Source organism: Hemicordylus capensis, chromosome 1 (assembly GCF_027244095.1).
Source record: "Hemicordylus capensis ecotype Gifberg chromosome 1, rHemCap1.1.pri, whole genome shotgun sequence".
Taxonomy (NCBI): Eukaryota; Metazoa; Chordata; class Lepidosauria; order Squamata; family Cordylidae; genus Hemicordylus; species Hemicordylus capensis.
The window spans coordinates 96,775,830-96,798,862 of NC_069657.1; the positions used below are offsets into that span (position 1 = coordinate 96,775,830).

A 23,033-nucleotide genomic window follows, 5' to 3' on the forward strand; every position below is an offset into this window, starting at 1 on the left:
CTCCATAGTGGAAACTCTCCAAATTTGATTGATTTAAAATCATCTTTTCTTTAGCACTACATACAATACTGACTCACATTCTGATTCATGGATTATCAATTCAAATTCAAATTAAATGACCATTACTTAAACACAAAGAATCACAGCTTCCATCTTAAAACTGAAAATGGAGAAAGCACTGAATAAATGATACTTGATTATCTCACATAGTTATTTAATACATCAAATTATGAATACATGTAACTAACCCACAATCTTTCAGTTCATGGAAGGTTTCAGCTTTCAGCCCACGCAAGTCATGTATCCTCAAGGTGTTCTGTGCTAACCAAGCAACTTACACTTATTGTATGCAAAGTTTTGCTAGTGAGTAAAATGATTTACAATGACGACTCATTTTAATCAATTTGGATACTCAACATTTAAAAATCTTGTAGGAGAGAGACAAAAAGGAGCTGTGAAAGACACTACAATGAAAGAAAAGGGGTAGACTTTTTTTTTTAAGTCATTAATACATTTTCCTGGTATGTCTTATTTCTCATTGAAGCATAACCTATAGAGATCATAAGTGAAATATGGCATTTGTACTACTAAAACACAACTAGTCTATCCTAGTTACCTGTAACATCTTATCAGGGCTAGGTTCAATTCCTGGGGGCATGTTGCTTGGGTCAAAGGCAATTTGCTCCACCTCAACAAAATAATTGACAGCGTTCCTGTTTAAGATCAGTTTCCCCACAGGGATGAGGGGATAGTCTTTATGAGGCCAAACCTAGAAAACATGGCAAACAGGTTATTGTAGCTATCTGTTAAATCAACTTTTCCAAAATTGCAGAAGACACAATACATACTGTTTTCTTTTCTATATGTGATATACAGGGGGGGAAATATGAATTATATTTACCTTAGTTAAATCAAAAGGATTGAATGGAAATTTCTCAGCTTGTTCAAATGTCATAACCTGGATGTAGAAACTCCAAGATGGATAGTTTCCATTGGCAATAGCATTATACAGATCACGCAGGCCATAGTCGGGATCTTCAGAAGCCAATTTAGCAGCTTCTTCAACAGGAAGGTTTTTGATTCCCTGATCAGTCTACAAATATTGAAATAAGGACACCCATCAGTATTTTTTAATTAGTATTGAGACACTTATAGTAGTCTTCTACATAAAGATCTGTTATAATGGACAGTGTAAGAGGCTGCTATTTTAAAGAGCCTATATCTACAGAAGATAAAAAGCAGAGGTTGTATTTAATGCTAGACTCCAGCTACCTGCAGAGTTTGGGGCGGTATACAAATTTGATAAATAAATAAAAATAATAAACAAAGCAGCATCTCTCCTGATACAATGGCTGGGGAAGCTGTGGTGCAAGGAGATAAGCATGCTGCTGTATGCAACTTTTTATTTTTTTGAAAACAGAGGATAAGAGCTCCAGGGCACCTTTGTCCAGCAGTGAAGTGACAACCAAAAAAGGGTTCATGACACTGTGTGAAAAAGCAGGGAGTAGAAGACTTCCTCTGCTTTGATCTTTGTGCACAAAAAAGTGTACCAAAAGGCAAAAATAAAGAAAAAGTAAGTGACATTTCACTCGCACACACACAGAATTATAATGCTCATCAACAGTGAAGTCATGGGAACCACACAGTGTGTATGTCTCTAAGACACTCACACAAACACATTCCATGTCACTAAAAAAAGAATTGCAGTGACAGAACAAGGACATATTTAGATCATTCCCACCTTCAAACTACTGGAGCATTTATTAGATCCAAAAGATAAAGCTTTCAGATGACCTATGAGCTAGCAGCAGATCAATATCTCACTGGAAACGCAATGCTACATTACCAAAAACAAATTGTGCTCTCAGTAGCTCTGTTTTATAAGCAACAGGTTCTTATAAAGAAATCCTAAAACAGAAAAATTAAAATTATTACCTTGGCATGAAATTTGCAGTATACTGCCTTTCCGCTAGCATTTACTAGCTTAAAGGTATGTGATCCATAGCCATTCATATGACGGTGTCCATCTGGAATTCCACGATCACTGAACAGAAATGACACCTAACACACAAACGAAGAGTAAATCCATGAGGCTATCCCTTATGACTTTACTATGCAAGTCATGTAAACTCAAACAAGTCAACCTAAGTACTTTTGAATGGCAGACTATGGATTTTTCTGCACAGTCAAAAGGTATGTTCCAACCATAGTTCATTCTTAGCAGGAGACTCGCCTTAACACTCATCCTGAGTGTAATAGTGTAATATCCCATTCCCACATAATTGAGGGACTGAATAGCTGTAAATACAGGAAAGAAAGGCCTATTTCCTTTCAACATATTTTTACACATTGTGGACCTTCAGCAGGGGCAGCACAGGCGTCCATCCATTTTTCCAAATGGAGCTAGGTATGCATTCAGTCATAGGGTCAGCCAAGCATAAATTACACACATCTCCACATTAAAACAAATCAAAAGATTTTTGCAAAAATTTGACACACACAAATAAGAATAGATGGAGGGGAAAGGGTTGATAGTCAGCAAACTAACCGCTGTTGATCCCCATTTCCAGATAATCCAATATTCCAATACATAGGAAAAGAATTTTTTTTTTTTTACATGTGGCATCCTTTTAATGAATACTATATTAAGGGAATTGTAAGAAAGTAAATCCCACCTGGTGCAGAGACTCAGGCCGAAGGCTCCAAAAATCCCATACCATGTCTGGATCTTTCAGATGAGTCTGTGGGTTCCTCTTTTGGGTATGGATAAAGGATGGAAACTAATTCAAACAAAATACAAAATAAAATAGGTGTACTTATACTATTATACTTCCCCGTATACTAGTTATGCATTCATTTTGAAAATACAGTGGCCCTGAAATAAATCAAGATGCATATATTCACATATTGCTAGCTCCTGCTTATTGCTGCTTCTATAGATGGACAATTCACACAAAGCTGCTGCTTCAACCTGAAGCTCAGTCCAGACAAGACAAAGGTGTAAATGGCAAGATCTATCAGCTTGGTAGTTGGCGGTTCTCCTGTCCTGCATGGGGCTACCTTTTTTTTTCTTTTTTTTTTAAAGGATCAGACATATTTGGGAGCTCAGCATTGCTCTTGGATTTTTAGACATCAGTTATAGCAGGTTTGGCTGACACCGCCACTCCTAGATTTCAACTACCTGGCCACTGCTTTGATAACGTGAGTAAATGTTATGTTGTCTATTTAGAGTTGCCTTTGATGACTGCTCAGAAGCTTAATTAGAGCACCTGGCGTATAGGAGTAAGCCTGTGGGAGCATATCACACCTGTGCTAAACTATTTATGTGCTTCTGGGTGTGTTTCTGGTAATGATTGAAGACGTTAATGAACCAGCAAGCATTCAGAAGGTGAAAGTGACCATTGCTTTATCTAAATTTGTAATTTTTGTCTGCTGTGATCTGTTCTTTGTTTTAATATCTATACTGAATTTGCTATTGTTTATTTGCTTTTATAGTGATGATTTTGTTAGTTGCCCTGACAACCTTTAACAATGAGACAGGATCTAAGTAGGAAACTCATACATACAATTGTGGTTAATATTATTGCTATGTCAGGAACTACCTGAATTTGCTTTTAATAAATTAAGCATATTCTAATTATTTTCTTAGTAGCCCTCCAATTTTAGCATCATTTTGATTACCACGGCTACAACAAAACAGAGCAAGATTATATGGAAAACAATAGAAAAATTCTGAAGGTATGATCCACCCAAGGTTTGATTTCCATGGGAGAGAATGGGATATAATGTGCTTACTTTGAGGAGAACCATTATAGACTCTCAGACTAAATGAATTATCTAAAAGCCATATTCTAGTGACATAGTTGTGTGTGGATGTGTCTTCTGAACAGTAATCATACAAAAACAAGAAGTAAAGCACTTGATGTTAGCACACTAATCCTTTAGACAAAGAAACTCCAACTTTTTTTTTTTAAATAAAACAAGTATTATGAAAGAATCAGAGCCAGGTTGCCTGTATTTTGTATCTCTCTCCACCTTTTTATTCACCACTCCTGAACTTTTTTGGGTGCCTATATAAATATCTAACAATCTCACCTACCAGCATTGCATCACGAATAAAGAAGATGGGAGTGTTGTTTCCCACAAGATCCCAGTTGCCATCTTCAGTATAGAATTTCATTGCAAAGCCTCGAGGATCACGAACTGTATCAGCTGAACCTGATTCTCCAGCTAGAAAATACATGTTTACATTTATTTCACACATGTGTTTCACACATACCAAAGAGACGGTTATCAAAAGTTATTTCTTTTGAGTTAGACACACAACATCCCACTCAGAGGTAGCTTTTGTGGGGAGCTCAGGGAGTTACAGTGGGAAAGAATGGGGAGGCAAAATCACTTGTGCAAATGCTGCAGTGCTCTTGCTGCTTAAGATCCAACCCTGGGTTTCTATACAATTAATATTTTTACACTGACCTGATAGGTTATCAGCATAAAAGCTGATGCTGAAAGTGCTATTAGGAAATAGTCCTAATAGGGTGGGTTTGTTTGTTTTTATGAGGGGGAGACCCAGGAGCAATCGAGATATACAAATTGACAGTGTAAGAGGATACCAAAGCAGTTAAAACACACTAGTAGAGAGCTATAAACTACACCAAGTCTAATGAATAAATATCTGGAAGTAGACAGTCAATGAATGCTTCTTCAGATATGATGCAAACACAAGGGCATACACTGTAAAAAGCCTTACCAACAGTGGAGAATCGAATAGCTATTGGAGTTCTTTTTCCAATGTGCTCAAACAGCTTTGCTTTACAATATTTAGTAATATCATGAGTCACTTCAAAATAGCCAAAAGCTCCTGGGGGGAAAAAAAAGCTTTCATTTAAAACTGAAAAGAAGTAGACACAAGCAGTACAAAGGCTAAAGGCTTGGTAACAATATCAGATGCGGAAGCTGGAGCAAGGCAGTCTCAGCAGTGGTAATTCTCAGCCCACACAGTATTGCTCCACTGTATCAGTACTTGACACTCACACTAAGGCTGTGCAATGCTATGCCTGTTTATTCAGAAGGAAGTTTCATGGTATTCAATGGGGCTTATTGTCAGGTAAATGTGCATAGAATTGCACCTTATAAAAATCTAGTTTCCATAAAACACACTTGCATTACATATATAGAATATTTCTATGCCACTTTTCCAACAAAAAATTATCAAAGCAGTTTATGCAGCAAAAGACTGCTTACAACCACATCTGGATAAAATTCAGGTTGAGACTGTCTTGGCCAGCCCTGATAAAGGCAAAGGGCTACCCCTTTCCAGATCCAGGGGCAAAACAGATTGGCCTTGATGGTAGGGCAAACAACCTGTAGGGCAAGCAACAGAGACAGACACCCTTGACCAGGATGGAATTGTTGTAGTCTGGCAACCTATTGCTAATGCTTTTTTAAAAAGTTTGTTTTGTTTCAAGTTATTGCTATCCATATTAGCAGCTTACACAATGGATTTAAGATTTCTCAAGTTGTACATGTGGGAGACACTGGTTTTTGTTTGTTTAACTTGCAACATGCTCATACCACACAGTGTAGTCAACCTAGTTGAAGAAGCTGAGTGAGCTTAATCCTGATAAATGCTACTTAAGACTTCAATCAGTCACATGTGCCCTTACCTGGGAGCAAGTCCCACTGAAGTCAAAGTAACTTACTTCAGGATAGTCATGTATAGGACAGCACTGTAAAGTATTTAGACCATATGAAATTTCACAAGATATCTGGAATCCAAAGATTGACTTTAGGCTAGCTGAAAGGCTTATATTCCCCTATCAGGATGTTTGACTTTCTCCCCACTTTGAGCATTAAACCCCTATGTCAAACCAAACATTGCTTCTGACACTCCTCTTGAATTCCAAAGTATTTTGTCACCAGCATGAAGGCTGCTGTTCAAGGAACACAAGTCCAAAGCAACCTTGAACATGTGGAACTAAGCAATTAATTGCATCTTGACTACTGCACAAGTTTCTCCCACCCTCACAACCAGCATACACTCATACATGCTTCCATGTGCAGATTGCCCTTCTAGAATGGGTTCACATGTTCAATAGGGCACAGAGTACAATCTTTAAAATCCTGAATTCTGTATTTTTTTAAAAAATGCAACCATGAAGAGACAAATCTGTACAGTCAGCTTTGATGCTGTCTTAGTAGAGGCCTAGGGTCAGTCAACCACTTCCTTGTACTTCTTTTCCTCTCCCACCCAAAAGACGATTCCCACTGTTGTCAGCCATCTAGTCACAGAAAGGATCCTTGTGCATAGCAGTGCATGGGATGTCTGGATCAGGGCCTATGGTTAGTTGTATAATAAACTTGCAGAACAGGTAATAAACTAGGAAGAATTAAGAAACCATATTCTGTTACTGGTTCTGAAAATCTACAATGATTATTTTTCTTTTAAATTCTTCAAGGAAAATTAGAGCAAACTTAACTCTGCTATTTGAAATATGTCTATAATAGGATAAGTAAAAATGTGTCAGGCTTCAGATATCAAGGATTCAGTAGAATGTTTTCATGTGGAAATAGAAAGGGAAAGACATCATAAGATAGATCACTTGATCTCTGCTCCAAGTCTTGTTACAGGCAATAAGAAAGTAGTATTATTAATGGATTCTTTGTTTTCTGGGTCTGTTGTACACAAAATAACTTGTTACAAGATTAATATAATTTGTTATAAGAGTGTATCACTAGGGCACAGTTTTTAAGGCTAGAAAAAATACTTCTTTCTTACTTTTAGCAAGGAAAATCTTGAGAACAAACCTGCTCCTTTGGCATGCACAACTCTCTCAGGAATCCTCTCTCGGTCAAAGTGTGCCATCTCATCAGTGAAAACCACATCCTGAACCAGGAGGGGCCCTCGTGGACCTACAGTCAAGGTATTCAACTTGTCTGCCACTGGGATTCCTGCTCCGGTGGTCAAGTCACCTGGTTTCTATATTGAAAAGAAAATCAAAATTGCAAAACACACGCAAATGCCTATACTTTTAAAGTGCTTTGCTAAACAAGATTGTTTAGTGAAGGTAATCCTAGATTAAATTTGACAGACATATGGCATAATATGCTTCCTGGAGCTACAGGAAAAATTGCTTCCTATATTCACAAGGAAAAATATCAGGGGAGATTAATTTTGCATGTAAGACACTGAATGTGAAAAGACTAATAGATGTGTTTAAGAGGAAAATAATTTCAGAAAACTCATTAAATAAAATATCAGGCAAAAATATCTGGGAACAGTGTAAGTCAGCTGCCCGCCAAGTCTTCAGTGTCATCAGATTTAAAAAACACACTATAATTAAGTATTATACTTAAACAGTGTTTGCATTTCCCCCCCAAGTCTAATCTTAAGCAAGACAGACTGCTTTGTTTTTCAAGGGACATATGAAGAGCTAATGATTTTACTGCCTGAAGCATGAAAAGTAATTGAATTGCCTTCATTTTTAGTCATGCATAATCCACAAATAATTTAGGCCTATTGCTGAAAGCCAGAAATTATGCACTATTTTCTTAGGAAGTCACTCTATAATTGAAATCTCAAAACTCCTTTTGCCTTCTCTCACCAGCCACTATTCCCCAAACAGTGGCTGGTGAAAGTGTCATGTGTTCAGAACAAGGCTTCCAAGACACTGTCTTCAACAGCAAAGCTTTCTCAAGTCTCAAACCAGTGGCAAATGCAAGCAGGTCAAAAATTAGCCAGCCTAGTATATTTGTATTGAAGATCAAACTCCAATGTTGTAAAAATAAAATTCTACCATAGGAGAGTGAAGGCTGCCCTTTCAATGCAACATATACAAAGTCTAGCATTTTTAACCAGCCATGAGAACTGAGGTCTCTAGAGCGCAGCAGCAGCATTTTGGGGGAAGGCATAATCCATATAACTGGAAGTCACACAGAAGTAGCATAAGCTGTGAAACAATTTTGAAATTCAGATAAATTCAGCCTATGCAGATTACAATTAACAGCTATTAGCTTGTATTAATTTTTAAGTATCTCTCACAGCAACCCCAACTCTACCCACTTGAGTGCAAGTCTTCTGAAATAACTACACAGGGGTGTTTATCTTCCTTGCACCACTGTACAGATCCATCCGGATTATGAAAGCTTTCTTTACACCTTTAGAGTCTTCAAAAATAAAGAATAATTCTCAACTCTCAATGTTTTGATAGCATATTTTAAAAAACCTACACTTGGATTTCTCACCCCCATGACTAATTTCATCTGAGGGCAACATGAGTGAGGAATTTTGAAAAATATTTTTAGCCCTCTTCCAATCAACTTTGTATTAAATGGAATAATTCCACATGTTAGTTAAGCAAAAATAATAAGTGGAAAAAACAGATGGTACTATATTCACTGCTAGATATTTGAAGTGATGGGAAAAGTCCAACAAGATCCCTCACCTTGATAAGAGACGACAGTAAATCTTAGAGAAGCGTCTAAAAAAATATTCAATTTTTGTCTTTCACAATGAACAATATAATTTAGTATATTGAACAGCACTATTTTTGTTCTTTAGTTCTACCTAGTACTATGAAACCTCTGTTCAGACATAACAGGAAACTACATACAGTATAGGAAAGAGCCTACAGAAGCTATGGGGTTGCATGCCACCCCCCACCCCACCCCAGCAAGTGTGACTTCCTAAAGTCAGTATCCTAAGACTTAATGGATATGTTTAAAAAAAAGTGGTCTCTAAAACCAACAGAAGAGCATGATTTAAAGAATAAGCTGCAGCTTTTTCCAATATATATGCTACAGTTCAGCAAGAGCAGTATCTGTGTACAAATGGATACACAATAAACTGCCTTGGGAAGTGGGGAAAGCCACAAAAATCCTGCATCCAGAAACATTTGAGCCCTATTACATCTATCAACATTGTAGCCCTACTCATGCATTATGTTCAATACATGTACAATCTGTATACAGTGTATGCACACACTACACACATACAGTTATTCACACGTGTTCAACACACATACAATAATATATTTCCATCGGTAACCTGCATTTTAGGGTGCCTGTACTCCTGTCCACTTTTAAAATGAACACAAGGATAGTAATTTGCACAAACATATGTACATGTGTAGACACCTATACACACGTAAACATACTTTCTGCATAGGCCAGTGAGCAGTTTCATTCTGAGAAGCCCCTCTCAATGCTGGTTATCAATTAAATGGAGCAGGAACTGAGGAAAAGGGACATCCAAAGTCTACCCACTGCAAAAGAAGTCAGTGCTGTGATATTTTCACAGTAAAGCCCTCTCAGAGTGCCGACCTAAAACTGGAAGTGGGGGGTCAAACAGAAAGGAAGAAAGTAGTCAAGTGTCTCAATCCACAATTTTTGTGTTGCCCAAGTGTCCAGAGAAATCTTCCTGTAAGTTCAACAAGAACCCCAAGCACAGAACAGATGCATAGCCTCTTGCAGTTTTCCATAAAGACTAGAAAAGGCAAACATATAACCAATGTCAAAAATATGTATTTTATTTTTATGTATTTATCATATTTTATACCTCTTGATATGTACATCTCTAGTTGTACAGTAACTATTATATACATTGATTTATATATCAACTAGTTTTGTTGATATACACCTGCATGCATGTTCCATAATAAAATACACGGCTATTTTCAAAGGGTTTTGAAAAAGAATTTCTGTTCTATACATTCCTGGTTGGTTAAGCACCAAACATGTGATGGGACAAGTAAATGAAATGTTGAACTACCAGCCTTATTCAACATCTGCATTAATCCCATAAAAGTCAGTTGAATGAAACCACATTTCTCACTCAAAACAGGGCTAAGGCCAAGGTCACCAAATCGAGGCAAACAGTATTAACTGCTTCCGCTCAACAGTTCTCTTCTTTTTATGCACAGGAGTTCCTAAAAGGATGTCATTTTTACTCAACGGACAGCAGGTTGGACGGTTCAGAGAAGCCCAATTTTCACTGGCTAGCCTTAGGCAAATCTGTAGCATAATGTAGTCCATAGGACTAATGTTTGGGCAACCTTATGGATGCTGCTCTGAAGGGAGAAGAATGATCAAATGGGCTTGCATTTAGTAAAACATCCATGGGAATGACCCAAGGCTGTGCTCTGTATTGCTTCCTTGAGATGAAACAGGCATTAGTCATATGGAAGAACAAAGAAGCCCACTGGAACAGTCTGAGAAGAGACCTATATTAGTAACATTTGGTCAACATCACATATATAAGTTTGGATAGGTACTCTTCCTCCAGTTAAATTGTTTTTTTAAGAACAATCCACAATAGCTTATCAAAAATAATTAAAGAAATGTTTGTAAGAACATGCCGTGAGTTGCAGTTAGAGACAAGTTTATCTGTAGTGCACATAAAAACAAGTTCATTACATACTCTATAATTTGAAACTGTGATCTGGTAGTTACCTTTAAGCAGAACTATTAGTAATAGAATCATTAATCTAAACCAGCCTAAAAATGTTTGCAAAAGCTTAAACCAGATTATTGTATCCAAGGGATACAATTAGCTACTTAGTTACCAGGCAGAAGTTACCTGGTCACTTCTCAGCACCTTCTCATATCTCTCACATCAATCTAAAAATTATAGATTCCATTAACGGTTCTCATTGTTTTAATTATTTTGATGGTAGGCGGGGGAAACAGATTGCAATAACAAATACACCAACAGCAATAAGAGAGAAAAGAAGGCTATAGGGAGAACAAGTCTGTAAGCAGAGAGCTTGCAAGATGACCACAGAGAACTGCCATATATGATATAATACATATACAGAAAGCAGTGGGAATCCAACCCTAAAAGTATACTGCTTTTTATAGCATGGCTCCTAAAGGGGGGTTTTAGGTCTTTTTTTTTTAGCCCCAAGTTATGGAGCCTAATGAAGGGGATATAAAGGGAGATCCCTACTGAGCCTTTCGCCAGTTCTTCCTAGGGCCCAGTATCCTCGCAGCTGCTGGAATAGGTCTGAAATTTTAATCTGCATACAGGATTGAACAAAACTGAGAAGTGCCCATGAGAACCACAGTTGAACTGTATCGATTCTGCCCTGTTTAAATGATCAAGGAAGTCACTGGAGTATCTCTTGCTTAGTTAAACTCTCTTGTCTTGAAGATACATTGTACTATTAGGGGGCTAGATGCAAATTGCACACACATACAGAGAGAGCGAGAAAGCGCGCAGGATGCAGGATGGAGTGTTGAAATCACATGTCCTCCACAACCAGAGGTATAGACAGTTTATTGCTTGTCAGTGAGTTTTGGAAGCAAAGACCAGTAAAGCAGCACCCTGCTTCAAGGGGCAAAAGAATGAAAAGGCCCAGAAGGGAAAATCATTGAAGGTTTTGAACTGAGGGAACAGGGCAGGGCTCAACAATTCCCAGGCACCAGCTTGCCATGGCACCTGGAAATGCTAGTGTGGTACCTAAACCAGGTGATGGACAGACATGACCAGGAAGTGAAGTGAGCAAGCAAGCAATGCAGGTTGCTCCCCTCTCTTCCTAGTTGTATCTGTCTAGCTCAGGCAGGCAAGAGACAAAAGGTGACCATGAGGAGGAGGGAGCAAGAAAAGTGGGGCAAGCCAAGAGGGGAGTCTGCCCCCCTTGAAGCGGCTCCTAGAGTCAAAGAAAATGTGTTCAGGCCCAGAATAGGGGATCAAAATATTATTGTGATAATAGTAGTGAGTAAGTCTGAAGTTGGGAATCAGGCAGGCATAATTTAGCCTGTGTGTGCTTGATAATGAGAGCAGGAGCTGGAATACTGAGATGCTGTCCATGTATTGATAGAGCTTTCATATGTTGAAATGCTGTCCACAATTATTGCATGGAATTAAGGAAGAGTCTTTCATATACTGCTCCAATGTGGTTTTCTGTTAATCCATAAAGTGTCTAAACTAAAACACTCCGGTTGTGATATGACCCTTCTACCCCACTCCCTGGTAAAGGATTCCTGGTTGCAGTCCCGATACAGGGGACAGAAATAATAAACCCATACATTCCCGAAAACTGACTGTAACAAGATATAACCTTTAGTTAACTGGTGGATGCATAGGTGGGCCCTGAGCTGTGATCTCCAAGCTTCATTCCACCATGCATATAACTTACATGCCCAGGACATGTATGATCTGGTTTTAGATCAATTCACATGGATATCTGGTCATAGCTGCCCACTTTTCCCACCCTGCTCATTAGGGAAGCATGATTATTTGCCAGGGTTATAAGCACAATTTTGTCAACGCCTTCCAAATTTGGGTTGAATTCTGCTTGTAGCAAACTGTATTCAACTACTGATAGAAAAAACACAGGCTTAATACTAGTTTCTTGCGGTAAAGAAATCTTGCTTAGGACTTTAAGCACAGCCAGTTTATATGAGCTTGTGATCCCTCTGTCATTAAGAATCCAAAATCTGAAAAGAGTTTTATAACACAGTTTTGAGCCCTAGGGTTTGGGGTGACTTATAACACACACACACACTTAAAGTATATAACAAGATTAATGGAAGAACAATCTTGCTCATAATGCAGTGATTCATAACCAGTTCACTCAAGAGTTTTAAATTAGGTACGTGGAATTGTCAGAGCAGTACATGTCTAACAAAATAAAAAATAAAGTTATATTGCTCAGCCAAGGGGTGGCCAAATTTCACAAACATTTTCATGCTCCTTCAAAAGCACCCTTCATTTTCAGTGATTTCAGATAGTATTTGGAATAGCGTAGAATAGCTTACAGAGGCAAAAGGGAAACAACCATTTTGACTCCACGGTCAACCTATGCATCACCACAGCATGACAAAACAGGGAGTGTCAGCCCAGATGCACATCCACACATTTATCCCTCTGATATTCTCAATGGGATGCATGCATCAATTCATATTCTTTCATGCTTCCAAAACAGTTCAAGGGCAGTTTCACTGCCACCCCTCACAGTGTGGCAAGATGGGGACATGATCTCTACAGCCAAGGCAATTGGGCAACATTTAATCTGATCTTGCCGGGCTACAAGAGCAGCCAATGAAACCATCTTGCAGTGCAAGGAGGCATGGAGCATCACCCCAGCTGCCTTGGTAACGTGCTCATAAGAACATAAAAACAGCCCTACTGGATCAGGCCCAAGGCCCATCTAGTTCAGTATCCTGTTTCACACAGTGGCCCACCAGATGCAGCTGGAAGCCTACAGGCAGGAGTTGAGGGCACGCCTTCTCTCCTGTTGTTACGCCCCTGCAAGTGGTATTCAGAGGCAACCTCCTTTCCTCTCCCTCCACCCTTGCAAGTAACGGCAATGTTTCTTAGTTTGTCCTCCGTAGCTAAATCCCATTGCCTCCAAGTGTCAGGAGGTCACCTCACTGACTATGTGATTTCCAACTGGCTGGGATAATGCAGAGAGGTAGAAAAAACAGAGCTAGAGGAGCAGAGAATATGAAGTATAATGTGGATAGAAAAGTTACAGAAATAAATTTTCTGGTGGTTGCAACAGACAGGAGATTCACCAATATGGCTATATTGACCCTATTCTAATAATTACATTCAGATTTCATTTTAAATAAGGTTTATTTAGCTGATTAAAAAAAATCAAGATGGTTTCAATTTTTAAAAATTGATATTTTAAACGTCCAATTTCTATCTACTCAGATTCAGATATTCCAGTCTTGCAAGTGAGGCAATATGTATTCTGTTTGCCAAGGCAAATACATTCAGAAATCTTGAATGTTTTAAAATTAAAAGGAATCAATTTGAAACAAACAGCTAACTAGGAAATGGGGTATGAAATAAAACAGCAGCACAAGGTGGGTTATAAAAACAAGTTTCCTTCAGTCAAAATAGTTTTCAAGGCAACAGAATGCAATGCACATTTGTATTCGATTGCTCTGAATATAGTTCTGGGGAGATGAATTCAATTTTTACATTCTCAGCATTTTACAGGACCTTCCTTGATAATCTAGTAACATATCAAATGAGTACCCATCATATGTAGTTTCAGATAATTTCTTTTACTTATATATACATTTTGTGACAAAACCCAAAGTGGAGAACAATGCAAAATTAATTTTATTATTATTGATATGCAGTATCTGAGTACACGTGACTTTACAAAACACACTCTCTAGAGTTGCCCCGGGACTCTGGAACGTGGTTCCTAATGAAATTAGAGTTTTCTCTTCTCTGAATATTTTTGAGAAGGACCTGAAAACATACTTGTTTTCAAAAAGGGACCTTTTTGTATGGGGCAGTATAGAAATGCAAGAAATAATAATAAATAACAACAACAACAAACAATAAGACATCCCAGTGGGCTCACAGTGTTAAGGTATCTTCATAAATTCAAAACCTTGGATTTAAAAATCTCGGCTGGCATCTAGACTAATGAAGCACAATGAACAGGGACATAGCTATAACTGAACAGAGGGGACAAGTGTCCCTGGCCCTCTGAGGGAGCCCCCTGAACTGGGTAACAGCTCACTCCTCACTGTTCCCTCTCACCTCTGTGACTCACTAGTACACCACTGACTTCTGATCAACTCATATCAGCTTTAAGCCGACAGTTATATATGTTACAAAAATGTTTCTGAGCCAGGGAACGTGCATGTGCACTATAATACTCTGTATGTGTGCTCATACATGTGTGTGAGAGAGAGTGTGTGTACGCGCATGTGTGGAGAGCGAGAGAGATTATTCCTTCCTGCAACTAGCTAGCCCAACAGCCTTGCACTAGTGCTGGGGTTCTTTAACTGTGGTACTCCAAATGTTGCTGAACTACAACTCTCATCATCCCCAGCCACAATAAGTTGTAGCTGAGGATGATGGGAGTTATAGTTCAGCAACATCTGGAATACCACAGGTTTAGAACCCCTGCACTAGTGCAACATCTCTATGCAAGCACTTCATTGGTTTATTAGACTGGATGTCAGACACTAAAACAATTAGTTACTGATCAGAAGCTTCTTTAACAATGCTTCCCCTGCCCTCTCAGTTTTCTCCAGAATTTCAGCTGATTTAGGCAGGGACTTCTTCTCTTCTTCCTGCCAGATGCCACTTTTGTTCAAACACAAAATTCAGAGTTCTGCTAAAGTTAACTAAATAGACCCTGGGAAGATACATTCTCTTTGATCTGTAAGCCAAATATTATTAGCAATGGAGTCAAACCATATCCTACCACACCTTCATAAAGTTTTGTAAAACTACTGGTTTTGTTTTGTTTTTAAACACCCCTAAATAAAGTTTATAAACTTTAATGTGGTCACAGTGTGTGTTATGATACAAACAGTACCATTGCAGAAATCCTGTTTGGTATATTGAAACATATGCCATTTATACATACTAGTTTAGTGAATGTCAGTTACTCTAGCAGCTAAGTAATACTTTTAGTAGAAGTTTAAAGAGCTCTTATTTTACTATGAAGCACACTTTAGATAGCATATTTCTTTACCACCCCATCAATAGGTTAATGTGCACTGATAGATTGTGTATCCTGGATTTTATTGTATTGCCTATTTTTTTCCAAATAGTTCAAATTCAACTAGGACTGTCAAATTTAAAAATTTTAAAGTGATGAATCATCTTGCTTTTAGCCAATCAACTGGTTAAATTGGAATAAATGTGTATATTACCAAAATCTCAGGATAGGAAACATTGATACACTGATGTCAAAGCTCAGATCTTGAGTGCAAGATCACTCTGTTTTAAGTTAATAATTCATTGTTAGAAAAGCCATCTTCAATTAATATAATAGCTCTAATACATCTAATGTAATGTATTACATCTACTGTAATAGCGCGGGGTTGATTAAACCAAAATAACCTTAAAAAAACAACAGTAATGTATTGTTAGTGTACAGCTCTTCCATTATTTATTTATTTATTTATTTATTTATTTATTTATTTAAAATATTTATATACCACCCAAAACTTGCATCTCTGGGCAGTTTACAATTAAAATAATTTAAAACATCAATTAACAGCTAAAATCATTTAAAAGATTAAAAACATTTTAAACCCAGTATTAAAATTATTTAAAGCTATAAATATAATTAAAAGCCTGGGTGAATAAATGTGTCTTCAGTGCCTTTTTAAAAGTCGCCAGAGATGAGGCTCTTATTTCAACAGGGAGCACATTCCAAAGTCCAGGGACTGCAACAGAGAAGAATTAACATCTGACATTTTCTAAGTCAGCTACAGCTTATCTAATTTTAACACACATTTTTCTCTCACATTTTACTAATCTGCTCCCCTACCAAAGGCGTAACTATAGGGGGGGCAGGGGGGGCACGTGCCCCGGGCGTCATCTTTTCTGGTCACGTGGGGGGCGCCGCCATGACAAAAAATTTTCTTTTAATTTTTTTTTTTAATTGTTAATACAAATGTTTCCTGCTCAGTGCAGCAGCGCTGCAGCAGTCAAGGGAGCGCGTCGGCGCCCCCTCCTCCACGAGCGGTCCCTTCTGCGCCGCCCGCGCCCACCCCCATTGTTTTGCTGATGCCTGGCGGCCAGTCAGTGGCCTGGCTTGGCGGCGGTGGCGGGCGCTTGTGAGGAAAAACCTAAGTATAATGTAGTATGTTGGGGGGACGGGGGGTGCCATTTCAGTGCTTGCCCCGGGCGCCGTTTTCCCTAGTTACGCCTCTGTCCCCTACAGACTAGTCCCTAAATGCCCTTGCATGTCATGGTTTAAAAAAGAAAAGAAAAAGAAAAAAAGATGTGGCATGCTTGGCCCAAAGTCAGAGACATATTAGTCAAGAGGAGCATGCTACAATTTGTATTATGTAAAAAGTTACAAAACAGTTTTTGAAGCTGTTGCAAAAAACCTAGATACTGCTAACTCATCAGTTCAATTCAGACAAAGTTTAAAACCAAGATTTGGAGGATCATAAATGGGTGGTGGGCTTGCAGAAGCTCTTGAAGTTTTGTATGCAGCTTCTATCTCATGCCCTGCTTAGCACTCACCAGTTTTACCATGGCATTTAGAACAGAAGACTCCCAGTTAGTGCTCACCCTCCAAACCAGAATCAAAGATCATGGTTGAAGAGGGAGCATTAATCATAGTTTGCCAGTCTGGACATCAATGGCAAGCTATGATTAGCAATAAACAGAAAATTGAGGGGTAAGTTCTATGCAAGAAGGGAGAAGGCACCGTACAAGCCTACAGTTCTATTCTGATTCTCCATTCAGTGCTCTTCGTTGAACCTTGATTTGACTTTCAAAACTAAATAGCTTGGATCCAGACAATTTCAGTAAGTTTTCAAAATAGTTTTTGTAATAGTAATAGTAGTTCTACTACTGAGAAACCTACACCTTTCCATTTTAGTACACGCACTACTTCAAGTGTCCTTGCTGCAACCTCATTGAACGAAATCAACCTGTTTACTGTATTTACCCGAACAGAAGGTGACTCTGAATTTAAGATGATCCCCTTAAAAGGTAGAAGTTAAGTACATGTTATATCTGCATTTACTTGAAAGGAACTGGAGTCTGAATTTAAGATAACCTCCTGATTTCTAATATAAAAAAACTTGGGGGGGGGGACCTAGTCTTGGATTCAGGTAAATACAGTATTTCCTTTGTATGCCACAGACCTCATCTATAAATTAGGCAGATTTCAACACCAATGAAGTTAATTAGCACAGTTTCTCATCACTACTAAGACTATTGGGAGACACCAGGGGCTATGATTTGTCTCTTTCTATTATTCATTTATTTTAGAACATTAAGTTTCATTGATCTCAATGGGCTAGTTAAGCATCCACTTAAATATATTCCACGGAAATGAGTCCTTTTGGATTGGATTGTCCAAATTTTGAACTGATCTAGTCCACTGAGAACAACGAGACTTAATCATGCCTGTGGTAAAACAAATGTGCCAATATTGTTATTTAAAGTTAACACTTTACTGTTAACTTGGTCATTCAAACAATTCTGGCAAATGTTACCATCATTGGCAACAGAATTACCAGCGGGTACCGTCCATGGATATTTTAAGATGAAATGCTCTAAAGGGCAAAGTTCTTCCTCAGAGTTCCATGAACAACAGTCCACAGTGCAAACAGAAACCACTAGTTGCTCATTATACACCAAGAGTTTTACTTTTGCACTTTACACCACTTAAGCAAGCTGATTATTTGTGACATCTGCTGAGAAAAACAACTTGCCACAGACATTTACACAGTAGCCAGCTGCAATAGAGGACAGCACCAGCCTTAGTATTTAAAGAAATGTTAGGGGTTTTTTGTTTTTGACCAATACCGCTTGCCAAGCGACAGGGCTACAGAATGAGAGAAGCCACAGATACTCGGACTAGAGAAGCCCCACCCTCCTTTTCCTCTAGCTCCTACCCCAGCCACTCTGAGTGTCTCTTCCATACTACGTTCCCTTGGCAGAGAGGAAACGTGTCTCCCCTTTGGCACAGTGGACTGTAGGCCAGTCATTTCCAACTTTCCTGATCCTCGGTCCCATCCCCAACCACCGCGCCGGCACCCTCCGCCCCTTTCAGAGTGCCCAGAATGGACGCGCCCACCGAAAGACCCTGCAGAAGACGGACGGGGCAGAGAGGGGGAAACGAGGCCAGAGGCAGGCGGCAGCGCAAATTAGATGGGGGGGGGGGCGCGTGCTAATAGGAAAATCCCGTTCTGGGCGTTGGGGCGAAGAGACTAGAGTGCCCTTTGGTACCTGGCTGCCTCGCTGCTCTTTCCAATGCTGCAGCTGCTCACTAGCACAATCCCGGCTGCCGGCCATTTTGCGAGACTCGGAGACCCCAGCCGTGAGGGGGGAAGCGAGGAGATGAATTGAGGCGGCCGCCCTTCTCTAAAGGATGCGGAGAGAGAGAGAGAGAGAGAGACGGGCGAGCCAGCTACTCCTGCCCTGCGCGGGGAGCCACCCACGCCGCTACGCGTCCCTCCCTGACTCTGACTGGCAGATCTCTCTCGCTGGGGGAATTAAAGAGTCAAGGAAGCTCCGGTCCAGCGCCGTAGCTCCGCCCTTCCTTTCCCTCGATAGCGCTGCTGCCGCTGCCACTGAGGTCCTTCTCCAGTTCTTATTGGATGGAGAGCGCGTTGGATAATCCCAGGCAAGCCCAAGAAGAGGGCAAAGGAGAGGAGACCACTGTACCGGAATGGGCGCAGAAAGGGCAGCGGGCGAGGGGTTTGCAGAGCTGGAGGAGAAACTCAACGCGAAAAACAGGCGGGAAGCTGGAGAAGAAACACTAACAAACAGCGGCGCCGTTAGCTCTTGCTTTGTGGGCGACAGCAACGAACCTCTTGCTCAGGAGGATTTAACCCTTTCTGCCCTCCTCCACGTTCTTCTCGGGGAATCGGCGGGAGCCCCGCCGCTTGGAGGATTCCCCGGGCATCTTTAAGAGCGGACGTTTGGAAACCCCTCAGAAGAAGCCACGTGCCTTCATTATTTACAAATTGGGTGCTAAACTGCTAATTCGCGGTTTCAGTTGTCCAATGTAAATGGCAAAGAATCGCAAACCAGCATCTTAACATCCTGGTGGCCAGGCATGCGTTTACATATTCGAGTCAGATGGCGGACGTATTTGCTTCACCAACTGAACTAACGTCATGCAGTGTAAAACTAACAGGCTGTTAGTAATAGTCGGTCAGTCCCGTCGCTTAGGGTCTGGGATGGGGGCAGGCAGAAAACAGTCTAGTAGGTGCCGTTTGAAAGGCAGAAGGAGAATTTCACAGAGCAAGGGCCAAGTAGCATATAGTAGGTGACTTTACTCTTCTTCCCCCAGCCACCAACACACCCAGGGGGTTGTTTGATTGTTTGGGGCCATTTAGACCTGCTCTGCCCCTTCGCCTCACATCCCCCCCTTAATGGGAATCAAATCATACATCTCTTACACCAGGGTTTCCAACCTGTGGTACTCCAGAGCTTTATTAAAAACTCCTACCATCCCCAGCCACAACAGATTGTAGCTGAGGATGATGGGCATCGTAGTTCAGAACTGGAGTACTACAGGTTGGGAAACATCTTATATGATTTAGTGGTAGAACTCTGGACTAGGACCAGGGAAACCAGTTCAAGTCCCCCTTCAGCCATGAAACTCAGTGGGTAACTCTGGGACAGTCACTTATCTCTCATCCTAACCTACCTCACAGGGTTGTTGTGAGAAGAAACAACCATATACACTGCTCTGGGCTCCTTGAAGGAAGAGTGGAACGTAAATGTAAACAGAATTGAAGGCCCCTGCAGTATAGGTTTACGGCTTCAGCTGCACGGAGTTACGTATCATTGCTGTATCAAACAGATTTTTGTCTAGGCATCTCACATCTGAGCCTTGAGGTTTTTGATACAATCAAAGGGTTGTTTTTATATCTATAGCAACACTCCCACTGAAGGAACAGGTACACAGCTTGGGTGCTAATGGATCTCAGGTGGAGGCTATGGCCAGGAGTGCTTTCTATCAGCACAGTGGTGCATCAGCTGGTAACCTTGAGGCTTGACTATTGCAATACGCTCTACATGGGGCTGCCTTTGTATGTAGTTCAGAAACTTCAGTTAGTTCAAAATATGGCAGCCAGACTGGTCTCTGGGGTAACCCGGATAGACCATATTATGTTTGTTTTAAATCAGTTACACTGGCTGCCAATAGGTTTCCGGGGAAAATACAAAGTGCTGGTTATCTTTAAAGTCCGGAATGGCTTAAGTCTGGGTTACCTTAGAGAGCGCCTTCTGATCTCCACCGCATGTTGAGGTCATCTGGAGAGCTCTTTCTCTGGTTAACACTGGTATGTCGGGCGGCAACTCGGAACAGGGCAGCCGCTCCTGGGCTGTGGAATGCACTCCCAGCAGAAATTCATAGTTTGGGCTCATTGTTGGCCTTCAAAAGAGCCCTTAAAACCTATCTGTGTGGCCTGGCCTTTCAAGTTTTTTAAATTGTTCTTAAATGTGTTTCAACTGGTTTTAAGCTGTTTTAAAATTTGTTTTATATTGTTTTAATTTGATTTTAAGTGGTTTTGTTTGTTGTACACCACCCAGAACCTTTGGATGGATAGGGGAGTATAGAAATGTAATAAGTAAGTAAGTAAATAAATAAATAAATGACTGCATCTCAGACTTGTGGCTTCATTCTGAAAGGAATAGTACCTGTGCCTCTTATTTTTATTAGGCAGCGTATAGTCCAATGTACTCTCAGTCTACTGCAGAGACAAAAGCTGTCATTGTGGTCAGGTTGCTGGAGCGCCCTAATGTTCTGCATCACAGAAATAATCCCTGCAAACAAATGCTGAAACTGTGGACAGCAGGAGGAGGCCGTCTAAGTGGGTCAGCGGTGGGGACAGGACTTCTGAGTGTACTCCCAGGGCTGTACTCATGCACAGAGTCCTTTTTACAGCAAACTTTTTAGGATATATGATGTCCTAGCTCTATTTCTCAATGATTAAATTTGAAAAAAGGCATTGGAAATGTGAATGGCATCCTGCTGTCAGTGTAGGGACTGCAGTGTCACAGTGCAGGAAATGTGGAAGCACACTTCCGAGATATGACGTGACCCTGCTGCAGGGTCTAATCTGGAAAGCGCCCAGGATGAACTTTAGTGTCTCCATACATTTCACTCCATAAGTGAAAAAGCCTCTCCCCACCTGCCCTTCTGCTCAACAAGGCAGCCCAGAGCTGCTTTGAGTTTTAAAAGCAAAAAGTCAGCAGAGAAAAGGATTGCAAAATTCCGCGTAATTTGTACTCTGAGCCCAAGAGAATGTGAGAAACTCTAGAGGAAACATTTTAGAAAAATAAGCACAGAATCAACCTATTGTTCCTTGAAGAACAAGATGTCCAGACTTAAGAGTTAGGGCCAACGGGGCCAGCTTAAAATGGGCACTTGCAGGAGAAAAAGACTCACACTGCATTTTGTGTAGACAACATACCAAGAAATAGATATCTGTGTTAGAAAATGTAAAGTATTTTCTAAGCCTGAAAAAGAGAATGACATGGAAAAACATCCAGAATACCATGATACTTTATAATCTCATGAGGAAAGTAATTATGATTCCTTACTGGTATAATACTCTAGGCTTATTGCTACCATTATCTGCCTGAAAATGTGTGTCAGGAAGAAACGTTTTTAAATTTAAAGTTTTGTGGGCTTATAAATATATTGAGCATTACCAGTCCAGCGTATTAGTGGTCTAATTAGTTCACTTCACACGTTTTCTAAACTGGATATAGCCAGTGGAGCTATTTCTGTTGTTGCTTTGAATACGAACCATGCAAGAGCGTAATTGCAGCTTTACTTTATTTGCATGACACAGGTCATTCTTGCAACACAATTTCTTTTATGAACCATTAATATGCAAAGAACTAAATCAAAGTCAATAACTTTCTTTTGCTGAACTGCAGTTTTTCCCCAGGGTTGCTAAATTCAGTTCAGGATGAACCAACTGTTTACAGGTATAGACTTTGATCTCAATGTGGTTGTATGCAAAACAGCACTGCGCTTTGCCTATTTTGACTGTAGAAAGTCTCTTGCAACAGCACTAGTCAGTTGATGGGGATTCCCTTTGGTACTAAAAGATGAGCAAGAAAGTATGTTTATATCTATTTTACTGGAGTTGCACAGGAGCCAATTAGACTAGATGGATGCACATTCTGATAGTGTGCACACATTTGTGCCTCAGCAGATCTACAAGTAGACGTTTAAGTATTAATTGATTTACTCATGCACAGCAATATCCACTTCTACTCTCCGCGGGTAAGATAGCTCTCTGGATGCTACTAAGCATGGCCAAAGAGGACAGATCCACTGTAGCTTTGTCCACGTGGCACTGCATACATTAACCAATTATATATGAAGGTGATTGTTATGTAGTGCTTGTCCTAGTTAATGTCTACCTCCCCACCCCCGGGTTTCAAACAACTATTAAAGACATAGAAAATGATGATGATGAAGTATCCAGTTAAAAATATCATTTTTAGTATTTTAATTGGTACAAATTAACAGAAGCATTGTAATGGCTTCCATATTATCAAAGCTTTAATTGTTATTAGCCTACTTTCCAGTAGGCTTATGAGATCACCC

General features: G+C 40.0%; 1 protein-coding gene across 5 annotated transcripts in view; it reads right to left on the bottom strand.

Annotated features, from left to right (window-relative positions):
- Positions 1–23,033, bottom strand: part of CAT (catalase) — a 63,098-nt gene that overhangs the window by 9,858 nt on the left and 30,207 nt on the right. For 3 of the 5 annotated variants that reach the window (XM_053255294.1, XM_053255305.1, XM_053255315.1), the window contains 7 exons: positions 6,808–6,979; positions 4,751–4,861; positions 4,100–4,230; positions 2,676–2,780; positions 1,936–2,061; positions 902–1,093; positions 617–769 (listed from right to left, as the gene is read on the bottom strand). In XM_053255294.1, the coding sequence (XP_053111269.1) occupies positions 617–769; positions 902–1,093; positions 1,936–2,061; positions 2,676–2,780; positions 4,100–4,230; positions 4,751–4,861; positions 6,808–6,979 (990 nt within the window). Of the gene's footprint in view, positions 1–616; positions 770–901; positions 1,094–1,935; positions 2,062–2,675; positions 2,781–4,099; positions 4,231–4,750; positions 4,862–6,807; positions 6,980–18,348; positions 18,391–18,682; positions 19,200–23,033 lie in introns of those variants that run through there. The other 2 variants (XM_053255289.1, XM_053255280.1) reach the window with 2 other exon arrangements.